General features: G+C 50.6%; 1 protein-coding gene across 1 annotated transcript in view; it reads right to left on the minus strand.

Moving 5' to 3' along the window:
* The window catches only part of PASK (PAS domain containing serine/threonine kinase), a gene marked incomplete at its 5' end in the record, with an annotated part of 31,607 nt that extends 7,486 nt beyond the window's left edge, over nt 1-24,121 (minus strand). Inside the window, 14 exons of the mRNA XM_081095140.1 lie at nt 661-795; nt 902-1,027; nt 2,362-2,529; nt 2,862-3,043; nt 4,236-5,632; nt 11,757-11,913; nt 13,723-13,882; nt 15,224-15,484; nt 15,661-15,795; nt 16,560-16,700; nt 17,270-17,440; nt 18,005-18,237; nt 20,584-20,811; nt 24,010-24,121. Of these exons, the coding sequence (XP_080951266.1) occupies nt 661-795; nt 902-1,027; nt 2,362-2,529; nt 2,862-3,043; nt 4,236-5,632; nt 11,757-11,913; nt 13,723-13,882; nt 15,224-15,484; nt 15,661-15,795; nt 16,560-16,700; nt 17,270-17,440; nt 18,005-18,237; nt 20,584-20,811; nt 24,010-24,121 (3,606 nt within the window). The remainder of the gene's footprint in view (nt 1-660; nt 796-901; nt 1,028-2,361; nt 2,530-2,861; nt 3,044-4,235; nt 5,633-11,756; nt 11,914-13,722; nt 13,883-15,223; nt 15,485-15,660; nt 15,796-16,559; nt 16,701-17,269; nt 17,441-18,004; nt 18,238-20,583; nt 20,812-24,009) is intronic.
* Nucleotides 24,122-24,314: the final 193 nt, after the last annotated feature.

Raw genomic sequence — 24,314 nt, forward strand, 5'->3', positions numbered from 1 at the left:
ACAAGTAGGTGCCTCAGAAACTTAATTTCAGAAATCCAATAACCTCTGGGAGTTTATAGCTTTGAGGAAGCAATGTCAATTCAGGGAAGTTGCCTTTAGAGATTGAGTCACCTCCAAGTGACTGTTAGTCTAAGAGCAAATCTGCCTTATTCACATCCCCGCCCTGTCCAGGACATCCTGCAGCACACCGCCCTCAGGACTCCCTGCTGCACACCTGTCCACACGCCCCTCCAGGCCGCCGTGCTGCACGTATGCCTTAGAGATAGGTGCTCTCTCATTTAACCCAAACAGCCTCATGGTGGAGGCACTAGAACGACTGCTGCTGCACAAGTTAGCAGTAGTTTCCTGGTTGTAGGCAAAAACCCAGATCAAACCTGCAGGTCGAAGAGCTCAGGCTGACAGCTCTGTTGGCTCACTTTGAGGTTGGTGTAGATAATCTATGTATGTAAATAAACTTCAATCATTAACCCTACTTCAATCATTCCCCAATCATTCCAGGTATCTGGCCTCATCCTTCCTTCCCAACCACACTTTCTCTACTTCAACCACAAAATTCTCTTCTCAAAAACTGAAGGCTAGACGTAACTCAGAGAGGACTGAGTGCAGCCTCTAGGACAGAGCGCCCCGGCCACCCTCCCTACACAGCTCCGGCCGAGTCACCTGTCGGAAGATGTAACTGGCCAATGGCTCATCCAGGCTGGGGTGGTGGTCGATGAACGCAAAGAGGTCCAGGCCAGAGCCGTGCTTCTCCATCACCAGCTGAAAGAAGCTCTGGTTCTCGAATATGTCCAGGATCTAGGAAGAGACAACGTGGGTCCGGCACTGCCCAGATGCCTCAGGCATGTTTAGGATGCTCCTGTGAGTCCTATCAGGGCATCTCTCAAAGAGAACCACTATCCACCTTGATGATGTTGGCGTGCTCCACCCTGGACAGGATCGATATCTCCAACGTAACTTTTCCAAGTGTGGGATCCTCGATCCAACAATCCTCCAGAACCTTCTCCTTCTTAATAAACTTCACCACCACCTATGAGGAAAGCAGAAGGGAGAAGCTGCCCCATGGGACCTGGTACTCACACTTGCTCAACAGCGGCAGGCAGGGTCCCCACTTTAATCCCCTGGCCCCCAGGGACATGAAAGAAGAACATGATAACGTTCTTCTTGCGGCATGAGGACATATATAGTGGGTGGATGGGACAGCGCAGAACCCAGGGGCTGAGGAGCCACAACCTCACCAGAAAGGGAAGCCTCCGAGACTTCGGAGCAGACGCTCCCCAGAACACCCCGTCTCACCCTGATTTCTCAACTGAGAACTGGATGAACTGGGCAAGAAAATGGAACTAGATGCCTGAGAACTAGAAAATAGTCAAAAACCATTATCAACATCGATTCTGAGACTAGATGTGCTCAGCAAGGTTGATGAACACAAGATCAATATATGAAAAGTGGTGTGAGTACAATGAATGATAGTCCCCTGAAAGTGTAATAGTAAAGTAAACACAGACATGGTCATCTCAACAGATGCTGAAAAGACAATTCATAAAACTCAACACTCACTCTCAAAAAACAATTTAATGAACTGAAAATAAAATCTCCTCAAACAAAAGTTATCCATCAAGAAATAAAAGGGGTGTCTGCGAAGGGCAGGGGAACAGCAGGAGACCAGTGGCATACCTGTCACTTCACCGGCTCTGCAGGTCCTGCCCCAGTTACAGGAGGGGAAGAAAAGTTGAGGAGACACAGACAGAAAAGGAGAGACAATTGTCATGACCGCAGAGGAATGATCGTTCATATAGGGACCCACCGAACAATTGTCAGAAGCAGGAAGACAGTTGCAGACTTCTGACCAGGCATCAGCCCAGGCATGCAGCTCTGATCAATTCCAGCAAGCATGGCACTCCCAGAACTTGGCAGACTGGGCATGGGACACCAGACAATGTTCACAGGGACAGGCAGCAATGTCACATCCCCAAATCACACGCGCACTGGCAACTACCAGTCACCTCTCCACAGGACTGGCTCTGAGGCTCATCCAGCAGCAGAATATGTGGAATGGCCAGGATCACCAGCCAGGGAAGAAGCCCTGCAGGTCTGAACCTGGAAGTCAAGGAGATGTAGCCCTAATGCACGAAGGAGCATGGATGCCATTCATGGTGTCTGAAGCAGCCAGAGGGACGGCCAGGGCTGAGTGTGTTTGCTTTGCAGAGACCTCCTCCCAGCATCCAGACCCCAAGCAGGGCTGGCCGCGTGCTGCACACAGAGGACTACTACCCACTGAGTCCCGGCAGGCAGACACGAGGACTGGAGGTATGGGACCACCCGAGGTGGTCCAGCCCCACCTGCCCCCAAGGGCCCAAGTACCTCCTTATTCTGATCCCTGTCCAGAGCAGTCCACACGAAGCCAAAGGCCCCACTGCCCAGTGGGCTCAGCGTACTGTACTTGTGAGAGTATGCACCCTCACAGGCTGCCAGCCCCTCCAACTCCCCTGCCTTGGGGGGCTCCTCAAACCACGGTCTGCTTCTAAGTATCTGTGTGGGTGAAGGAAGGTATGAGGGGCCACATGCAACCATCAGAAAAGAGGCGGTAGCAGATGGGTGCATTACCCCCCATTCCCTGCAGCTATATGGACAGCAGCACCCAAACCCTGTGCAGCCCATTCCTCCCGTGCCCCTGGGAACCCAGCCTGAGAGCCAAATTAGCACCCACATTGAAGCATGTTCACACCCCATCCTGCACATTAGAAGACAGAGTTAAAAAGCCTCCTCCCATCCTTCCCAGAAGAAACAGAGAGGGATGCTGATAGGAAGACACTTCCATGCAGACAGGCAACTACAAGGCAGAGCAAGCTGCACATACCCACCTCCCCTGGGCTGGGTCCAGGATGCTCACACGCGGAGTGCGTGGAGCTGGGCAGGCTGGCCAGCAGCAGTTGGGTATGAGTGGCTGAGGCCTGTTGGCCGTGCAGGAGGTTTTTCACCAGCCAGCAGCAGAACAGGGGAGCAGGGCCTTGGAGCTCCACCCGCTTCACCTCAAACTGAACACCTGAGGGGAAGGCGAAAACGCACAGCCCTCTGCTGACTTCACCAAGACAGCATCATGATGAAACAAGCACACACCCTGGGCAGCACAAAACCATACAGAACACCCAGGGCAGGAGGGCAGGGGGGCACAGAGCACCAGGCTGAGCACAGCGGCAGCATCACCTCAACTTGGTGTGGAGCCTGCAGCTTGGCACATCCGCAGCAGCCAGAGCCAGGGAAGCACTTCAGGGATACCAGCAATCACCGGCCAACTCAGGAAAGCCTGGAAAACCTGCCCTCAACAGGGAGGCTCTGCCTCGGTGGAGGCATGTAAATGACCCAGCGGAGGCACACACACGTGCCGGCTGTGGGTCCCTGAGTTACACTGAACTACACATGCTCTGCGCTTGTGCACACCTGCACTTTTACATGGCCTCCAGGTCCTATACCCAAAAAAGAGGTTTTTATGGGGGGAGGGGTGTTTACAGATGATTTTATTTTCTTTTTGTTTATATTTTCAAATATTTTTTAAAATAACGTATGTATTACTTAAGTAAGTTTTTAAAGTTTAGGGAAAAAGCCTTAGGAATCAACAACACAAAACCATAAACAACTGGCTAAAATAATATGACCTATGAAGTAATTAGGAAAATTAAAAAGAAAGTAAGCCCTGGCCGGTGGCTTGGTTAGCACATCTTCCCATACACCAAAAGGTTGTGGGTTTGATTCCCAGTCAGGGTAGCACAGGAGGCAATGTTATGTTTCTCTCTCACATTGATATTTCTCTTTCTCTCCCCCTCTCCGTTCCTCTCTCCCTTCCTCTCTCTCTCAAATAAATACATAAAATAAATAAAAATGAAATAAAATAACCTTGGGTATTAATAAAAAAAAAAAAGGAAAGGAAAGGAAAGCAATCACCCTCAAATAGGCAAGTGAATGGGCCTAATCCCTACACCTTCCCAGAGTGAAGCCAGTCAGAGATACAGCAGCCTGGCCCTGGACATCACCCCGTCCTGCTCTGCAGCCCCAGTGGGACCTGGGCTCCCTGTCCTGGGAACGCATACTATAATCCTGATGTGCAAGAAGTAAGTTGTAACTTCATGTCCTTCAATACATCACTTCTGCCAGAACTACTAGGGTGGAGAGCCATCAGACCCTGGGACGAGGATGCCCTGCACCCAGCTGCACTCTAGGGACAAACCCCCGGGACATACTCAGCAGCGAGCCGTCTCTGTGGCAGCAGCTCCCCAAGTAGGTGCCCTCCTGGATTTCCTGCTGCAGGCTAGTGGTCCCGGATGTCGCTGAGCTATCCCCTCTCACAGGCGTGGAGGTGACCTGGATGCTTGACCTGGGCTCCTCTAACGGACACATGTCCATGGGGCTGGACTCCAAACTGGGAAGGACACAGCCAGTGCTCTCTCGGCCACTCACGTCTTCACATTCTGAGGTGTCAGATGGTTCTGTCTGATTGAGGCCCAGATGGGTCTCACAGAACTGCCGGCCTTCACCAAGATTGAAATAGGTGCCAGTCAGCAACAACAGTTCCCTGTCATCCAGAACCTCTGCCCTGTGCCCATGCAAAGTGCTCACATCCACATCGGAGCCAGCCAGTGAAGGGGAGGCTGTCCCCACGAGCTCAGATGAGGCACAGGAACAGTTGGAAGAAGTTTGGTCTGTCCACTGGCTGTAAAACACTTCCCTGAGGTTCCATAAAAAGGAATTTCCATCAGCCTCTGGGGCCTCCACTGTGTCCAAGACACCGGGGAGGTCTGTGGCTAGGGCATAGCAGGCTGAGGAGCTGCCGGAGTGGCCGCTGTACAGGTCTCTGCCTCCCAGGTCACACAGCGACAGAGGGGCGGAGAAGGCAGTATGCTCCGCCGGGACCAGCTCAATGGAGGAAATATCCTGAGGTCTCCCAAAGCTCGACTTGGACAGCTGCTCCTTCAGTAAGCAAGTCTGCAGCTCCTCCCTGTCATCCTGCGCTCCTAGCCACTGCTCCTCCAAAGGTACGGAAAGTGAGAGTCGTGCTGTCCCCGAGGGCCCCGAGGGACTGGCGGCTGTAGCTGGGCTCCCCTGGGGTGTGCTCCACTCAGCCCCATACCCAGGGTGCAGCACTGGGAGGCCCACCTCTGCTAGCTCTCCCGCAGCATCTGCCTGATGGTTGGCAATGCTCAAACCCATGCACTCCAGCTGTGCTTCCTGGGACAGGCCACACACTTCACCCCAGCTCCTGTCCTCAGCTGGGGTCAGAGCTTCAGAATCTTCACAGGAAGCAAAGGGTCTTATGTCCACTGAGGCAGACCTGCTTCCCCTCAAAAGCTCCTGTCTGAGGCTCTCTGTTCCTGTAGGTTCCTGCTTCTCCAAGACAGTGTCCTGCTGGTCCTCAGGTGATGACAACTGGCGATGGGCTGGTGGGCTTCCTTCTGGGATGTCCTGTTGGTCCTCAGGCGATGACCATACCTGGGCTGGTGGGGTTCCTTCTGGGATGTCCTGCTGGTCCTCAGGCGATGATGATACTTGGGCTGGTGGGCTTCTTTCTGGAATGTTCCACTGGTCCTCAGGCAATGACTGTTCCTGGGCTGGTGGGCTTCCTCCTGGGATGCTGTCCCCTCTGGGGGTTACAATACAGATAACACAGTTACTTAGGAGCCACAAAAGAGTCAAAAACAGAGATCATGTGAACTCCCCCTCTATTAGAGAAAAGTACAAAGCATTTAACAACATAAACTTACAACAGAAAAAAAAGATTAAACTTTGTAACCAAGTTAAAAAGTAAAGCACTCACACACATATTTTCCAGATAAATGCACGTTTAGCAATGATTAATTAATCAAAGCCACAGAGCATCAGGACTATGTGCTGAAGGCTTGTCAGCAGTATATAGCAGCCTCACAGAAGGCGGGAGCAAAGGGAGAAGGGATTTGAGTGGCCACCCCACAAGCATGTTCAGCATGGGGTGGCCATTGAGGAAGAGGCTACCACCATGCAGCTAGAGTAGTGGTCGGCAAACTGCGGCCCCTTGAGTGTGGCTCTTCCACAAAATACCACGTGCGGTCACGCACGTACAGTGCGACTGAAACTTCATGGCCACACTCAAGGGGCCAAAGAGCTGCATGTGGCTTGCGAGCCACAGTTTGCCGAGCACTGAGCTAGAGCAACTGTGGGGAGATCTGGGTCAAGACCCTTCCAGGTGGTCTGGCCGATGTCAGCCCCAGGCAGACACTGGCACCAAAACCACTGGAGGTGGCCATGCCCGGCCTCCTTAGGCAGACATGCCAGCGATGTGGTAGATGTACCAGAGGTTCACAGAGAGGCACAGGAGACAAAGGACCCCACTCCAGGATGGGTTCCACTCCAGGATGGGTTCCACTCCAGGACGAGGGAACAGCGAGAAGTTTGGAGGGACAGTGGGAGTTGCTACAGGGACCTGAGAGATGGGAAAAGGGTCTGCAGAAGCCAAGCAATAAGTATCTGTCCCTCTTGCTACAGCTACACCTACACCTCCATCCATCCATTGATGCCAAGAGACCAGCCCTATGCCAATCTCAGGAGCTGCAGGCCATCTGCAGGAAAGCAGCTGAGGCAGGAGGGTCTCACTCTTCTTATTAAGCAGGATGGGAAACCTCTCCGATGTGGTCCCAGGGTCAAGCTCTGCACTGTCTCTGCACCTCCCCAGTAGTCAGGTGTCACCTTGTCACTAAATTCTGGTCATGGAGAAGTGAGGAAGTATGGGGAGGCCCCTATCCGCCTCCCGACCCCGCCTGCTTCCCCACTGCCAAGTCTGCAAGCCATGAGGAACAGGGGGATGGCACGGCCTCCAGTGATGGGTGCCGTGGGAACCTAGGACAACCCTCCCTCCCCCAGCTTCTGAGTGCCTCATTCAGGGTCTCAACGTCTGGTCTACACTCTAAGGGTCCACTCTGCTTCTTCACCAACTGACTGAAACATAGGATAGGCTCATCTAGTGGAATCATTGCATAATCACATCCCAGAAAACAAGCTGTCCAGGGCCCTGAGAAGCTCAGGGCAGAGCGAAACATGCCACCATCTGAGATGCCCGCAGCAAGCGCTTTCAGACCCTGTCCTGTAGCACACAGCCTGCTGGGGCAGAGCCTCCCTCCTTGTCTGTGGATGAAACAGGAGAGTGGTTAACTGCTCAAAACACCAAGAGTGGAGAGAAACCAAGATGGCGGCATAGGTAAACACCGGAAATTGCTGCCTCACACAACCACTTCAAAAATACAACTAAGAGACAAAACGGACATCATCCAGAACCACAGGAAGGCTGGCTGAGTGGAAATTCTACAACTAGAAGGAAAGAGAAAAGCACACTGAGACTCAGAGGAGGTGCAGAAGTAAAGTGCAGAGGTACGGAGGCGCACGCGGAAAGGGCTGGCAGCTGAGGACGCGGTGCACATGGAAAGGGCTGGCAGCTGAGGACTCGGAGCACGTGGAAAGGGCTGGAAACTGAGGACACGGTTGTCTTTTTTCAATCGGGAGGGAGTCTCAAGCTCCTGACTGCTCTGAACTCCAATTCCAGGTGAGCCTCTGGGGAACCAGACTCATACAGGAGAAACTGGACTGTCTGGCATCGGTCGGAACTCAACAGCGGCTTTCTCTCAGAGGTACTTACAGCGATTACCGGGACACTGAGAAGCGGGGGTCTTAGGGTAGGACTGAGGAGCAGCCATAGCCACTTGCTCTGCCCTGTTGATCCCCAGAGACCCCGCCTCACCCAAGCTGTTCCCAGAGGCTTTTGCATATGAAAGGCCTGGCCCTTTGCAATCTGAAAATTACCTAACAAACTGCAGCTGGGTCAGAGAGACCCAGAACTTCCAAAAGAAGGCCCAAGGCCCCACAGAAGCTTGCATTGCTTCATAGCTGGGCCTCATCTGGGCACCTCCAAACCCCAAACAAAGGAGAGGAATCTGCAGATCTCTCCATAGCTCCTGCTGGGTAGCCTCAGGCAGAGGCTAAATTAGCACCTCCTTAGAGATCCAAGAGCCAGTGTACCCAGTGGTCAGAGTGGGACCATCCAGATTACAACTCCTCAGATCCATAAGGGACACACTCAGGGGGCAGACTCAGTGAGCACCAAAGCCCCACTGAAGCAAGTCTTGCCCCAGAAGGGTGTCCCCAGCACAGAAGTTCTCCCACTGCAGACACAGCTGATTCTCACAGCCAATTGGCCTGGAGGTCAATTCCTCCCAGTGATACCTACAACAATCAAGGCTTAACACATTGTATGCGGGAAACGTATTTATACATTTTACGTTGACTGGTAGACGCGGGATACGTTTTTTATAGACTAGCGGTAGAATGCGGGTAACGTATAAATACGTAAACTAAAGTTACCGTAATTTTACTGAACGTTGCCATTTGCGCAAAAAATTAGCAAAAATGGCCCGCGCCACCTGTTAGCGCGTGATAAAAACTACCCGCAAACAATGTGTTAATTACAACAAGACTGTGCACAAAGCCCACAAAGGGGTGCACCAAGAGTGTCCACCTCAGGTAATTGGGGAGGCTGAGCCACTGGGCCGTATAGGACACCTAGCACAGAAAGCCACTCTATCAACACAGGGAAGCATAAAAAATGCGGAGACAAAGAAACAGGTCACAAATGACAGAAATGGAGGAAAGCAAACTACTGGATATAGAGTTCAATACCACACTTATAAGGTTTTTCAAGAATTTTCTAGAAACCGCCAATAAATTTAGTGAGACCCTCAAGAAATCTAGTGAGACCCTCGAGGTTATGAAAAAGGACCAACTAGAAATTAAGCATACACTGACTGAAATAAAGAATATTATACAGAGTTCCAACAGCAGACTAGAAGATCGCAAGAATCAAATCAAAGATTTGAAATACGAAGAAGCAGAAAACACCCAATCGGAAAAACAAAAAGAAAAAAGAATCCAAAAATATGAAGATAGTGTAAGGAGCCTCTGGGACAACTTCAAACGTACCAACATCCAAATTATGGGGGTGCCAGAAGAAGAGAGAGAGCAAGATATTGAAAACCTATTTGAAGAAATAATGACAGAAAACTTCCCCTACCTGGTGAAAGAAATAGACTTACAAGTCCAGAAAGCGCAGAGAACCCCAAACAAAAGGAATCCAAAGAGGACCACACCAAGACACATCATAATTAAAATGCCAAGGGCAAAAGACAAAGAGAGAATCTTAAAAGCAGCAAGAGCCGAAACCGGTTTGGCTCAGTGGATAGAGCGTTGGCCTGCGGACTGAAAGGTCCCGGGTTCAATTCCAGTCAATGGGCTGTGGGCACATCTCCAGTAGGAGATGTGCAGGAGGCAGCTGATCTATGTTTCTCTCTCATTGATGTTTCTAACTCTCTATCTCTCTCCCTTCCTCTCTGTACAAAAATCAATAAAATATATTTTAAAAAAAAAAGCAGCAAGAGAAAAAAAGTCAGTTACCTACAAGGGAGTACCCATACGACTGTCAGCTGATTTCTCAACAGAAACTATGCAGGCCAGAAGGGAGTGGCAAGAAGTATTCAAAGTGATGAATAGCAAGAACCTACAACCAAGATCCAAGATTACTTTACCCAGCAAAGCTATCATTCAGAATTGAAGGTCAGATAAAGAGCTTCACAGATAAGAAAAAGCTAAAGGAGTCATCACCACCAAACCAGTATTATATGAAATGCTGAAAGGTATCCTTTAAGAAGAGGAAGAAGAAGAAAAAGGTAAAGATACAAATTATGAACAACAAATACACATCTATCAACAAGTGAGTCTAAAAATCAAGTGAATAAATAATCTGATGAACAAAATAAACTGGTGAATATAATAGAATCAGGGGCATAGAAAAGGAGTGGACTGACTATTCTCGGAGGGAAAGGAGTGTGGGGGGTGCGGGAAGAGACTGGACAAAAATTGTGCACCTATGGGTGAGGACAGTTGGGGGGGTAAGGGCAGAGGGTGGGGTGGGAACCAGGTGGAGGGGAGCTATGGGGGAAAAAAGAGGAACAACTGTAATAATCTGAACAATAAAGATTTAATTTTAAAAAAAAAGAATTGTAAAAAAAATAAAATAAAATGTCAAAAAAAAAAAAAAACACAAACAAACACCAAGAGTGGACACCACAGTTAAGGTAGAAGAAGCCAGGGAGCCTAAGCAAAGGACAGGAAACAGCTGGAACACTTTATCAACAAGAAAACATCGACCTGAACTCTGGTGGTACATAGAAAGCTGGTTCTGAGGTAGCACCACAGAGAAAAATCTTCAAGACACACACAAGTGTGTGCATGTGTGCACGTATACACGGAAGACAACATGTACAGTGTGACCCTATTTGTGTACATGAGTGTGTGTGTGCATGTGTGCATGCGCACAGGGAGCACAACATGCACAGAGTGATCTATTAAAGGAACAGGGCAGCTTTATATGAGCACACATGTATAATCCTATGTAATAAAAGGCCAGAGACCAGAACGACCAGAACGACCAGAACGACCGATCGACCAGTCACTATGAGGTGCATTGACCACCTCTCGGTCCCTCCCCCCAGCCCACAGGCTCCGACTGCTGGATGGCCAACAGGGAACCAGGGTGGTTGGCGGCAGGGCGGGACTGGGGACTGGCAAGCAGGCGGAAAGCAGACCTCTTGGTCCCTCCCCCTGGCCCGCAGGCTCCAATCTGCAAACGGAAAACCACGGGGAAGGAACCGTAGTGGGTGGCAGCGGGGCGGCACTGGGGACTGGCTAGCGGGTGGAAGAGAGCCCTGATCACAGGCTAGGCCTAGGGACCCTACCCATGCACGATTTCATGCGCTGGGCCTTTAGTATATTATATTTAAGTGCACAGGGAAATGGTCTAGAACAGTGGTCGGCAAACTGCGGCTCGCGAGCCACATGGGGCTCTTTGGCCCCTTGAGTGTGGCTCTTCCTAAGCCTTAGGAGTACCCTAATTAAGTTAATAACAATGTACCTACCTATATAGTTTAAGTTTAAAAAATGTGGCTCTCAAAAGAAATTTTAATCGTCGTACTGTTGATATTTGGCTCTGTTGACTAATGAGTTTGCCGACCACTGGTCTAGAAGAATACAACTGCTGACAGTGGTTCCCTCTCGGAAAGATTGGGAGATAGTCACCGAACATTTGCTTTTTACCATTATTCTTCTGTACTTTCGAAAAGCACACATTCATTCACATATTACATATTTTTGAAATAATTTTAAGAAGACTGGAAAACACAATAATGTGGATAAATCTCCCAGACACAACAATGAGCAAGAGAAATCAGACATAGGGAATGCATAGGTCAAGTTCAAAGGCAGCCCTATGACCTGCATCCAGGCCCTAGGGCACGGAGGGCACTGAGTCCTGGGCAGAGCAGAAAGGCCAGGCACACGCACACCCTTGTGTGGGGCATTACTGTGTGCTACGCATCAGATTTTTAAGGATAAAACTGGTTGAAACACACCAAAATGCTATGCACAATAGGATGTGGTAACTGAAAGGGGCATTTTTTATTTCTACGTTTCTCATTTTACCAAATTCCCTAATATGTACTTTCTTTAAATAAAATACTTTGTTACTTAACACACACAGAGAGAACAGATTCATATAATTCTTAAAATGAGAAAACTGTGCTCATATCAGTTACCTGAAACCTACCTAAATGTTTCCTTCCAGGTAAAATGCGGGTAATCACACAGAGGCTGCTAGCGAGCACCAAGTAAACTGCACCTTCCAGAGGACTTACCCCAGAGTGGGCAGAGATGAGAGGGGAGAAGGGAGCCGGACTCCAGTGTCCACTTGGGTCTGGGTCCCTGTGACAACTTCTTGGCTTCCCGCTGGCTTTGGGGTCCTGTCTGGGGGCAGCATGTGGTCAACAGCGAGCATGACATTAACCCCTGGATCTAGCAACAACAGCAGAAAAAAATGTTTTCCATTTGCAAGCAACCCTGCTGAGACAAAGCTCCAGTGACTCAAGGGCATGAGGGAACAGGAGATAACCTGATCTACTAAACTCTATCTGCCCCACGTTCAAAGCCTGTCCCAGATCCGGTCACCTCTAGCCACCTCACAGACACCCAGTCCAGGCCAGCACCCTCTGCCCACCCTGCTGTATTGCTCTGGACCCTGCACTTGGCCAGCATGATCCCACTAACACCGCAGTTGGATCAGGTCCCTCATCGGCCCACAGCCCTTCAAGGGCTCCACTCTGACTCGGGATAAAAGACACCATCCCTAAGATGACCACACAGCCCTGTGACCTGACTCCTGCTAGCCTTCCAGAACTGCACCCAGCCCGCCCGCCCACTGAGGGCAGTGAGAAGGCTGCCAGGGAGTGTGTGGGGTGCAACTCCTTGCTCCTTGTCAAGGGAAGGTGAGCACCCAGGAGGCTGCAGAGTGCCCCACTCCTTCCCCATTCAACTAGAGCTAAAGCTGCTGCCACAGCCCTGAGCTCCATGGTAGGAATCACTCAGGGCAGGAGCCGTGAGCTCTTAGTCCTCACTGGACACTAACAAAGTCATAGAGTGTGACTCGGGGCAGGTGTGGGAATAATCTTAAATGTTAAATTAGCCCAGCCAGCATGACTCAGTGGTTGAGCATTGACCTATGAACCAGGTCACAGTTCTACTCCCAGTCAGGGAACGTGCCTGGGTTGTGGACTCAATCCCCAGTGTGGGGTATGCAGGAGGCAGCTGATCAATGATTCTCTCTCATCACTGATGTTTCTATCCCTCTCTACCTTCTCCTTTACTCTCTGAAATCAATAAAAAAAATATATATTTTTAAATGTTAAAAATAAAAGTACAGGGGCATTGGTCAGTGTGGCTCGGTTGGTTAGAGCATTGTCCCGTATACTGAAAGTCTGTGGGTTGAATTCTTGGTCTGGGCATATACCTAGATTGTGGGTTTGATCCCCAGTCAGGGCACCTATGGGAAGCCAAATCAATGTTTCTTTCTCACATCAATCGTTCCTCTCTCTCTCCCATCCCCTCTCTCTAAAATCAACAAGCACGTCCTCAGGTGAGAATTGAAAAAAAAATTAAAAGCACAGTGATTGCCCTGGCCAATGTTCTCAATGGTTAGAGGGCTCGATTCCTGGTCAAGGGCTCGTACCTGGGTTGCAGATCCAATCCCCGCCCTCCAGTCAGGGTGTGTATAGAAGGCAACCAACCAATGTGTCTTTGTCACATCAATCTTTTTTCCTATCTCTCTCTCTCCCCTCTTTCTCCCTTTCCCCTTCCCTCCTCCCTTCCACTCTCTATAAAATCAATGAATATATCCTCAAAAAAATATCCTCACTCCTTGGGTGAGGATTTTTTTTAAAAAAATGCAGTAATTAACAAGATAAAGAAATCCTACAGTGATTGTTTTACATCAGGTTAACTTGATATGCTACATCAGACCTCAAACTACATAAAGCTACACAGACTTATTTACAAAAGACAATTAGCTATGGCATCCTATATACAGGCCTGTGGGAACTTATGACAGGCACGTGGGGAAGTTCTGGTCCTTTCTCTGCTAACACATTAGTGGGATACACATGTCCTGTCCCCAGGAAACACTGAAGGCCCATCAGAAACAGAGGAACACAGAATCCACACACACAATTCCCGATCTCTCCCCGTCCCACCTGACACACCCAAGCCCCAGCTCCCTCCTGTCCCCAGTGGAGGTTCAGGCAGGCTCCTTGGAGGAGGCCCCAGGCTCACCCTCAGCCGTGCTCCAGCCCTGCAGGGGGTCCGCGGTCGTTTCCCCAGGCTCACTCCGGTTTCCCATGCCCAGGCGGCTGACCAGGTCTGGCAGTGGTAAGGAGCCCTCATTTGCAAAGTCCATGCAACGGTAGAAACCAGGGATCAGGAAAGTGATGTTCTAGAAAACAAACAGCAGTGCTCAGAACAGGAGAGAATCCAGGCCTGCTGCACCACCCACCATCCCTTCTGGAGGGAGGGGGGGACGGAAACAAGGTGCCCAGTCTCTGGGGTATCATTCCTCCAGGTGAGGGAGACCGAGTCAGATTTCCCTGAAAGGCCTGAAATCCTCTAATCCTCAACATGGAATTCATGACTTTTTGCCTTTTTCTTGTGAAAAGAGAAAACTAACACACTCTGAAGCTAATTATTCAGATTTCTACACATTTTCTGAATTTGCCCCATGTTCTCCTCAGGACTGGGAGCCCATGTTTACAAGCTTCCTACGCCAATGTCCTGGCATAAAAAGACAAAGAGCCTCGGGCAGTAGGATATTGACCCCCAGAATCTAGCAGGGGCCTGTGCTGCACCAACCATGGCCCCAGTGTGAGAGTCCTGGGCCCAGAACTGCAAGGACAGACACTTTCTCTGGTCTGCATGTGGCCGCGACTCCCGGGCTGCCCTTCGTCACGTGAATCCAGAACATGCTCTTACCCACACACACCCTCCCTGAAGGGACCTGCTGTCCTCAACACTCCCGCGAAATCCCTTGTCCAAAAATCATGCCAACTAAATCTCCATTAACTTCAACTGAACCATGAGCCCGGGGAGGACATCACCCCTAGCCAACACCACATGGAATAGAATGGCTGTTCCACTTACAATTCAGGTCAAACGACCGATTTATGACCAGAACACATGATTGTCACTTGGGCACTAAGTTTGAGGAGGTTTTTTGCAATAACTGGCACAGGACCACTCAGCAGTCTTGGTAAGAAAAAAGGGGTAGTCAGCACCCCTGGAGCCTGGCCCCTGGTGTGTGGAGACTTCTACCTCCCATGTGCAAGGACCTGAGAGAAAGCTCAACCAAGGAAGAAGGTCACAGAAATACCTTCCTTTGAATAGCAGGCTTCCCCAATAATCCCCAGGGCTGTCAGGGGAGAAGCAGACAAGCCCCGACCTGAGGGTTCAGAGCAAATGCCCACAGCTGTGACACACACCCTGGTCGTCTCTTAGACCAGACTCGACAGGGATGAAGCTTTGAGGCAAGAGCTCCTTCCCTCTGCTGGGGTGGCTCTGGAGATGGTCCAGAGGGTCAGAATGCTCAGTGGGGTCTAGAAAAATCAAGCAGGGAAGTGGTACCATGAGCAAGAAATCCCTCTCAGCCCGCATGCCCCCAGTGAAGCCAGCAGCCGGACTGGAAGACGTGGATGCACAGGGCCAGGGACCAATGCACACCTTCACTGTGAGACCCAGACCAGCTTCCTCACAGGGAGTGGCCAGCCATGCAGGGAGAGCCCACCTTGCCCAGGAGCTCGGTCCTCCCATAACCGAACAGCATCAGTGCAAAGCTGTGATTGATGCCATAGATGGTCCCGTCCGACAGGAGGGTGATAAGGCCGCTGATGGTGGAGAACACCCAGATGGACGCCGAGTAACCTTGCTCAGGGGCCGCCTGGCCGGCTTCTGCCTCCTTGCTATTGGGCTTAGGTTTCAGCTTTAAGCTCAGAGGGAAGGTGGTACCATCCTTGGCTCTTCCGACAGACCTCTGAATCTTGAGATTCTGAAAGAAAGATGCACCACTGAACAGGTGGCATCTCATCACTGAGCTCTAAGTCTCTGCTGCTTTAGATCATCTATCACATGCTTGGCATGGGGGCACCTCAACATCCAGCTCCCTACACCCTCCTCCCTCCCTCAGAATCCCAGGGAAGGCAGGGCAGGCGGTCAGGACCCCACCTGTGGGAGAGGCTGGCCAGGTGCAGGGAGCTGCACGGAAGGGATCAGGTCTGTGATGCGTTGCCCAGCCACCTCGTTCCCACACTCGTAGCCGTGCAGATGGGCAAAGACACTGTCACACGATGTGATCGTTCCCTTGGAGGAAAAGCCAGTGTTAAATAACAGCTTCTTTTTTTAAAATATATTTTTATTGATTTCAGAGAGGAAGGGAGAGAGAGAGAAAGATAGAAACATCAGTGATGAGAGAGAATCATTGATCAGCTGTCTCCAGCATGCCCCCTACTGGGGACCAAGACTGAACCTGAACACATGCCCTGACCAGGAATCAAACCATGATTTCCTGGTTCATAGGTTGACACTCAACCACTGAGCTACACTGACTGACTATAATAACAGCTTCTTGTACTTCAGCTTCAAACTTCACTGAACCTTCAAGCTACTCCTCCTGCAAAACGTACATAACAAATGGACTTCTAACAACAGGTCAGCTGGCTCCTCCTGCCACATGGACCTAAACTGTTCAATCTGGAGGCATCTGCAGAGCCCAGCACACTGCAGAAGCTCATCAGCTAGTACAATGACCACGTCCACAGCTCACATCTGCATGCTGTCGGTGTGCAGCCACCATCCTGAGGGCTTTACATATACTATTTTATTGAATTGTTAAAGCAATCCCATGAGTGGTTACAATTATATCCTGATTTGGCAGATGAGAAAACGGAGGCATGGGGAGATAAGGTTCCTTGCCCAAGAATATAATTACTAATATAATTACTAAAGGACTCAGCAGATGGGGGCAACCTCCAGAACCCTCATTGTTGCTGCTTAGACGCACATGGTAGGAACAGTGTGTGTGATGCGCTGGGGAGAAGATGCGCGGTCAAACTCGCGAAACTTACATCACTTTGGAAAGAGACCCAGGCCGAGACCCTCTCCACTGGCTCCAGCACAACCACACAGCACAGGCGGGGCTCCTGCTTCATCCTCTTCATCCACACGGACACTGGGATCCGCTCACTGCTTCGGCTCACAACGTCCACCTGTGGACAGGGACAAGCTGCACCTGCAGCCTACCCCGCCCACATCGGCCAGGCCCGCCCCATCCAGGCACGTGGTATTTTCAAGCTCTGCTCACCTGCCTGTACTTTGTGTAAATAAAGTACAAACAAGGTTTCTGACACTGAACTTTACAATCTGAGTGAAAGTTCTACCAAAAGAGTAGATTTTATTATCAGCAGCATCTGTAATTTCTTAAAGAAAGAGACACAGACCCTAGGACAGGTAATTTTTCCAGGGTATTAGATGCTGTCTAATCTTCCAGTGCCTGAGACCCAGGGCTCAGCATCTAACATGCAGTTCCACCCATCAAAATCCAGGCTGGACACATCCCACAAGCCAGACCCCCCAACACCACCAAAAAGTAAAAACATGTTTCTCTCTCGGGAACCTGAGGTGGTGCCTACAGGTTTGCAGATGCTGTCAGGCTTGCTCCCAAATGAGCAGCACCAGGCCAGCAGCAGTGGTTTCTGTTCCTGTGGTGTCCTCGCCGCCCCCTGCTGCTCCCCAGCCTGCACATTCCAGCTGGCAGCAGTCCACAGCCCGGACTCACCACTGTGCCAAACACCACGGCAGCATGGCCGTCGGCCTCCACATGCTCCTCGCTGAGCGCTTCCACCACATCACAGTCTGGCTTCAGAAAGAACTGCGTGAGCTTCAGGCCGATGAGATCGTGGCTGCTGTACCCCAGGAGCCGGCAAGCATTGTCGTTGGCAACCAGGATCTGAGTGTGGCAGAGAGAAGACACCTGCATCACCAGCAGCATCTCTAACTCCCGGAGCAGTGAGAAGAAGGTGGCTTGGGCACCCTCAAGGGAGGGAGACCCATCCTCTTCCTACCATCTACTGTGGGCAGGCTCACACAGAGACGCTCTCAGGATATCCGTGTCTGACCAAGTGGAAAGGAGACTGTCCCCTGACAAGATGGGCATATCATCAAGACCAGGAGGCAGTGATGGGACATGTGCCACACTTCCAACAGTTTCAGTTCTTTGTGAATAAAAATGTGCATTCATGCCAACATATTTAGCTCAAATATTGAACAGTGTTATTTCAGTTCAGCCAACGCCTCAGCAAGCACAAGTAAATAACAGGTCTCATCCTCGCCGAGTCAACGTGCTTGACTGAGTCACATTTAGGTCTCCAAATTCATCTCTCTGTTGTTACTATAGAAGTAAAACCAAACATTTTTCTAGTTGCCCTTAAACGCACAAATACCTCTAATTGAGATTACAGGTTGAAGGCACAGACCCCAAATCCATGGCTGCATCACAAAGCGCAGCAAATACCTCTGAAGTCTTGGCATCCACCGTGAAGATGGCCTTGTTGGGGTTGCCCGCAGGAGCCGGGAGCAGGGGCGTGGAGCACCCAGAGGACAAGCCGCGCAGCAATGAGCAGCAGGACATGCTGCCCAGGAACCCAGCTGGGTCCGCCTGCTCGGCCATGGCTGGGCACTGCACTTTCCCTGTGCAGATGTTTTGGGCAGCCAATGACGAGAGACAATAGGAGGACCATCTGTCTTCTGGAAAGAAAAGAAAAGGAAGCTTTAGAGTCCCTGGCTGCCAGGAGCTTGCTTCTGAAACACACAAAACCCACAGCCCTCACCCCCAACCCCTGCAAAATGACTAACCTATAGAGTTGATTCATATGCTAACAGTCCCGAGTCCAAGGGCTCCATAGTCAGCAGAGCTGTGTCCCTGAGAGCTCAACATCTGTGCAAATAACACTCTGAGGTCCCTACCCACCAGCCAGCCAAGGGGCACTCTCCCATGTACGTCATTACAGAACCCATTGCTGTCCTATCACTTGTTCCCAGAAGTTCACTAATCCAAGTACTATCTGCTGTCTCCACGCCCCGCCCTCCATTCTGCTGAACTGGTCACTCCTCACCTCCAAAAAGTCTGCTCTTGGCAATACCTCCAGTGGCTCCCCCCAGCTGCTCCCACATCCTAGTGCCTGCCCTCAGTACAGCACCCTGCCCCTCCCCTTCCCAGCCTCGCACCACTGCCATGGCTCAGCCTCAGAACCTCTGCTCCCCTCCTGGCTCCGGAAGCTGCCCCATCTCAGTATTGTCAGTCCCTCCCTCTAGGGCAGTGGTTCTCAACCTTGACTGCACATTAGAATCACCTGGGAATCTTTTTAAAATCCCGATTTCTGCCCTAACCGGTTTGGCTCATCGGACTGCGGGCTCAAGGGTCCCAGGTTCGATTCCGGTCAAGGCCATGTACCTTAGTTGCGGGCACATCCCCAGTGGGGAGTGTGCAGGAGGCAGCTGATCAATGTTTCTCTCTCATCGATATATCTAACTCTCTATCCCTCTCCCTTCCTCTCTGTAAAAAATCAATAAAATATATTAAAAAAAAATAAAATAAAATAAAATAAAATCCTGATTTCTGGGCCTCATCCTCCGGAAATTCTGTTTCTTTGTTACTAATGTTGTGGCCCCACCCTATAACAAAGAAACAGAATTTCTGGAGGATGAGGCCCAGAAATCAGGATTTTAAAAAGATTCCCAGGTGATTCTATTGTGCAGCCAAGGTTGAGAACCACTGTTCTAGGGCAGTGGTCGGCAAACTCATTAGTCAACAGAGCCAAATATCAACAGTACGACGATTGAAATTTCTCTTGAGAGCCAAATTTTTTAAACTTAAACTATATAGGTAGGTACATTGTTATTAACTTAATTAGGGTACTCCTAAGGCTTAGGAAGAGCCACACTCAAGGGGCCAAAGAGCCGCATGTGGCTCGCGAGCCATTTTGCTGACCACGGCTCTAGGGGATCGAAAACCAAACAAGAGTCACCCTCCGCCCTGACTGGTTTGGCTCAGTGGATAGAGCATCGGCCTGCGGACTGAAGGGTCCCAGGTTCGATTCCAGTCAAGGGCATGTACCTTGGTTGCGGGCACATCCCCAGTAGGGCGTGTGCAGGAGGCAGCTAAATTGATGTTTCTCTCTTATCAATGTTTCTAACTCTTTATCCCCCTCTCCCTTCCTCTCTGTAAAAAATCAAAATATATATTTTTAAAAAAAGAGTCACCCTCCTATCCCCACTGGGTCCTTCACTGAGGAGCCTCCATCTTCTCAGTGGCCTCATCAGATCAGGAGCCCAAGGTCAGCTCCACTACCTCGCACCTTGGAACAGACACTGTGGCGCCAGCTCTGCCTCTGCTCCCGAATGACCCATCCCTGGGCCAGCGCACCTGGCTGACGCCCAGTCCTGAGGGATGGTTGCTTCATGACCCCCAGCCCTCCTCTGTCAAACTGTTCTTTCCTCAAAACCGGACCCATCCTCTCTCCCTTGCAGCCCATCTCTGGCTCCCTGCCATCTCTCCACTGTCCTAACAACCCTGTGTTCCAGGCCCACCCAGGTTCTAGGGTGGACCCTGCTATCTCCTGAAGCAGCACCCCTGCCCCCATCCCCTACAGAAGACAAGCCCCTCAAAGGCAGAGCAACCCTTTCTTCCTTGCTGTGCCTGGGCTTTGGCACCCTCACCCACCACAGCTGTGAAGCTGGCTGTCCCCACCTGGTCTGCTCTGCCCGGGTCGAGGAGAGCCTGAGCCTGCAGTGCAGTCAGTAGGTACCGGCTGAGCTAAACTAGCATATCTGTGTCTCACCTGCAATGCAGCCCAGCCCAGGACAGTGTTCCCCACACTCTGAAGTAAGAGATGATATTTTGCTTTAATTTAATCCTGAAATGTAGAGAATTTCAACCGCTGCCTGAAAAGGAGAGTTTCCTAAGAATCTCATGAACAGACACACCAGGAAAGAGGTGTGGCATAGTTGGCCAGTGCACAGAGCACCTAAACCTACAACTGTCTCTGCAAGAACAGAGACGAGATGCCCACATGACCACAAGGAGGTAGTCACCGGAGAGTGCCATCCTGCTCTGGCAGAGTTTCGAGAGCCCATTCCTTCTGTTCAGGTGTCTGTGGGCCGAGGACACAGACTTGCTGAGCTGGGGGGAGGTCTGCACAGCAGGGCCCTCAGAGGGTGCCAACGAGGATGGGTTCCCACACAGACACCTCCAGTCCTTTTCCAAGGCGGGTGAGTCTCTGTCCTCCATTGAGAGATGGTAGGTCGTGGAACAGCCGTCAACTAGAAAACAAGGAGACCCTAATCAACATCTGCAATGCAAGAAGGTGAAGACAGTTTAACCAAGTAATTCTTCCCAAGGCTGCGTTAAGCTCAGCCCCAAAAGGCTCACACACCCAACTGCCCTCTGGGTCAGAATCTACATGAGGAAAGTTGAACCAAAGTCCTGCTAAAAGGAGCTCTTCAGTGGCATACACAGGAAGAGATGGGAAAGAAGAAAAAGAGGAAAATGGACCAGAGTGGGAGAGGGCCGAGGGGAAGACTGGGCTGCAGGTCACAGAACTGAAACTGCTCTCAGATCAAGAGGAATGTTATCAATGCCATGAATCAGATGGGTCCAACCAACTGCAGCCGGAATCACCCATGGAGCTTCTAAAAACATAGCAATGTAAGGCCAAGGCTGAGTCTAGAGATGCACCACAGCCGAGATTTATGTTTTGAACTTTTTATTTTTAGTTATTTGTGGATTTTCATGTAGATATAAGAAAAAAGATACAGAAAAATTCTACATGGCCTTCACTGGGTTTCCTCCGATGGTTACATCTTATGTAACTACAGAAAAACCGCCTAGAGGCCTGGACCAGGGGCTTAAGAAGTGAGGAGTCATAGGGCCCGGGCGACACGCCCACCCCAAGCCTGCATCATCCAAACTTCAGGCAGAGGTTTCCTCTGTGGGTCCAGCAACAAGCTGGCAGGGTGAGGAAGGACACAATGGCATAGGGTCCCCTGGTTCCAAATTAGGTGGCGGGTTTAAATGGTTCACTTTACTGTTATGATTCACAACTGATACTGCATTTATCCTTTTTTTGTTTGTTTGTTTGTTTGTTTGTTTGTTTGCATTTATCCTTTTGTATGAGGCAACTGTACGTACTAAAAATTCAGAGACGTTTTATATACACATATACATCCAGCATGGGATCCTGAAAAGCAACAGCTGAATGAGTAGGAAGCTAGAAAGAAATTAAATAAGAAACCCTCAGAATGTATTGCTTTTGTTCAAATAGCAATATTTAATGTCTCTAATAATTTCTATAAGTAATTATGACATGATCCTAGTTTTCTACTTCTTCAACCAATCTACAGACAAAACACAGAAGACTTGATTACAGCTTCAGACTTACATTGTAAATGTTACAAAACTTTACTTTGTAAAAGTAACAAGGGGGGTTGAGGGGAAGGAAATGTGAAGCCTCCATAAGGGCAAGAAATTTTGTCTTTCATGAAAAGAAATAATTAGTCTTAAACTGATAAACCAGCAGATGTGGGAAAGACAAATCCTTTTCCCTTTGTGCTTCCTGCACTGCCTGTGGTCCTTCGTAGGCCAGCCTGGCACTGCACGGCATATCCCAACCCCAGGGACTAGGGCCTCTGGCCTCTGAGCACAGAGCTTGACTTCACACCACTGTAGATCACTTCCTTTTCTCAGGGTTAATTTTGAGTCAAACAGCAACCAGAACTGTGTGCAAGTCCAGGCCTAGATATTTAGAATAGTTTTATTTTTAAGCAATGGCAGTTTGGTATTGGGGTTGTGGAGTGGGAACCAGAGTGAAGGGGGATTATCATGGGAAGCTGAACACAGAGAGGACTTCATGATGCCTTAGAACAGTGGTCGGCAAACCGCGGCTCGCGAGCCACATGAGGCTCTTTGGCCCCTCGAGGGTGGCTCTTCCACAAAATACCGACTCTTCCACAAAATACCGACTTCTGCGCATGGGCCGCGAAGTTTCAATCGCACTGTATGTGCGTGCCCGCACGTGGTATTTTGTGGAAGAGCCACCCTCAAGGGGCCAAAGAGCCGCATGTGGCTCGTCAGCTGCGGTTTGCCGACCACAGCCTTAGAATAATCCTATTCCTGTTGCCAGTTTTGATTCCAGAAGGTGTGAGTGACCCTGCTCAGACCAAACAGAAACAAGGAGAGCACTGCAGGGATCTTTTGGAAAGCACTCCTTCCTCTTATGGGTGAACTTCTGGAAGCAACCATCTTTGTGCCACTAGAACACAAGCTAGGAAGCAAATACCTCCAACTGCCCCCACCACTGCTATACAACCAAGAGCAGAACCAGCCTCAGGATGAAGCCCACATGTGGACAGCAGAGCAGAAGATGGCAAGAATGTCACTGTGCACCACCAATGAACCCATCCTAAAATCTACCTTCCTCTGGACTGCAGGTTTGGGGGCCAATGACTTTATCGGCCATCAGAGCCATTTTGAGACTGTGTCTTAAAGACTGTGTCTTTTTCTTGCATCAAGCATCCTAAACAATACCCAGGACAATGGCTGCTGTAACAGAGGGTATAAGCAAGGGGTTCCTCCAGGAGGCACTGCAGAGGGTATAAGCCTTCCAGGCAGAACCACCACAGGTCAAAGATGTCCACAGCCCTTGGGAAGGAGTAGCAGGGCATAACTCCCAGGGCCCCTTAGGCCTGCCCAAGCAGTCTGGATTTCATCCCTAAGATTCACTTTAATGGCCTCTATGCTCGGGAGCAACAAGACCAGATTTCATGAAGATCACTCCAAGGGCAAGGGTTGGGGGAGATGGGGAGAGAAAGGTTACAGTAATCCAGGCAAGAAATTATGAAGTCTGAAATGAAACCAATGGCAGAAAGATGGCGAGGGGAACCCTTAAGAAAAAACTCGACATAAAACTACCATCGATTTTCTGGGTGATGAAGTGAGGGAATGAAAGGCATCAAGACCACATCACGAGTTTTCAACGCAGGCCACTGCCATTCTCTGGAAAAGAAACACTGGTGAAGGTAAAATGAAGGAGAAAGCCGGGCGTGCTTGGGACATCCAAGTGAAGATGTCGGGAAGCCGTGGTCTGCACCCACAGCTCACGCATTCATCCCACTATTACTGAAAAGCTCCTACGTGCCTGGCACCGTCCGCAGCTGAGCCAGACACGGCCTCCGTTCTAGAGCTCACCTTCCCGGAGGCAGGCAATGATCATGGATAAAGCGCACAGTTAACTCCAGGGGAGGACTGAGCGCGGGAAGGGCTGGGCAGAGGCGGAGACACGGAGGACCAGGGAGGCCCGGGCCCGGACAAACGGCCGCAGGACGGCGGGCCACCCCCTGGGCCGGAGCCGCACGGAGGGGAGCCGGCAGCGGCGGGGACATAGCACTCAGGTTGGCTCATCCCAGGGCCGAGCCGGGGCCCCACGGTGCCCGGGCCACCTCTCCAGGGCGCAGGTATCTCACCTGGATCCGACGAACGACACCCGACCGAGTACCCCGCCACGAGGAAACCGTTCTTCCCCTCCAGTCCTGCCGGCCAATCGTAGAGCAACTCACGCCGATTGACAGGTCCCATAAGCCAACCACTGGCTCCTGTGGACGGGAGCTAGCGAGCCTGAGTGGGGAAGCCCGCGCTAACGGTAGCTAAGGACGCACCAGGCTCCTACGGCGCCTGAGAGGCGCCAGCGCCTCCTCCAACCCGGTCCCGCAGTCGCCGGTTCCTTCTTTCTCGGAATTAAGAAGGATGAGCAGCGCGGAGCACGCCTCTC

Source organism: Myotis nattereri (assembly GCF_964212035.1).
Source record: "Myotis nattereri genome assembly, chromosome: 7".
NCBI lineage: Eukaryota > Metazoa > Chordata > Mammalia > Chiroptera > Vespertilionidae > Myotis > Myotis nattereri.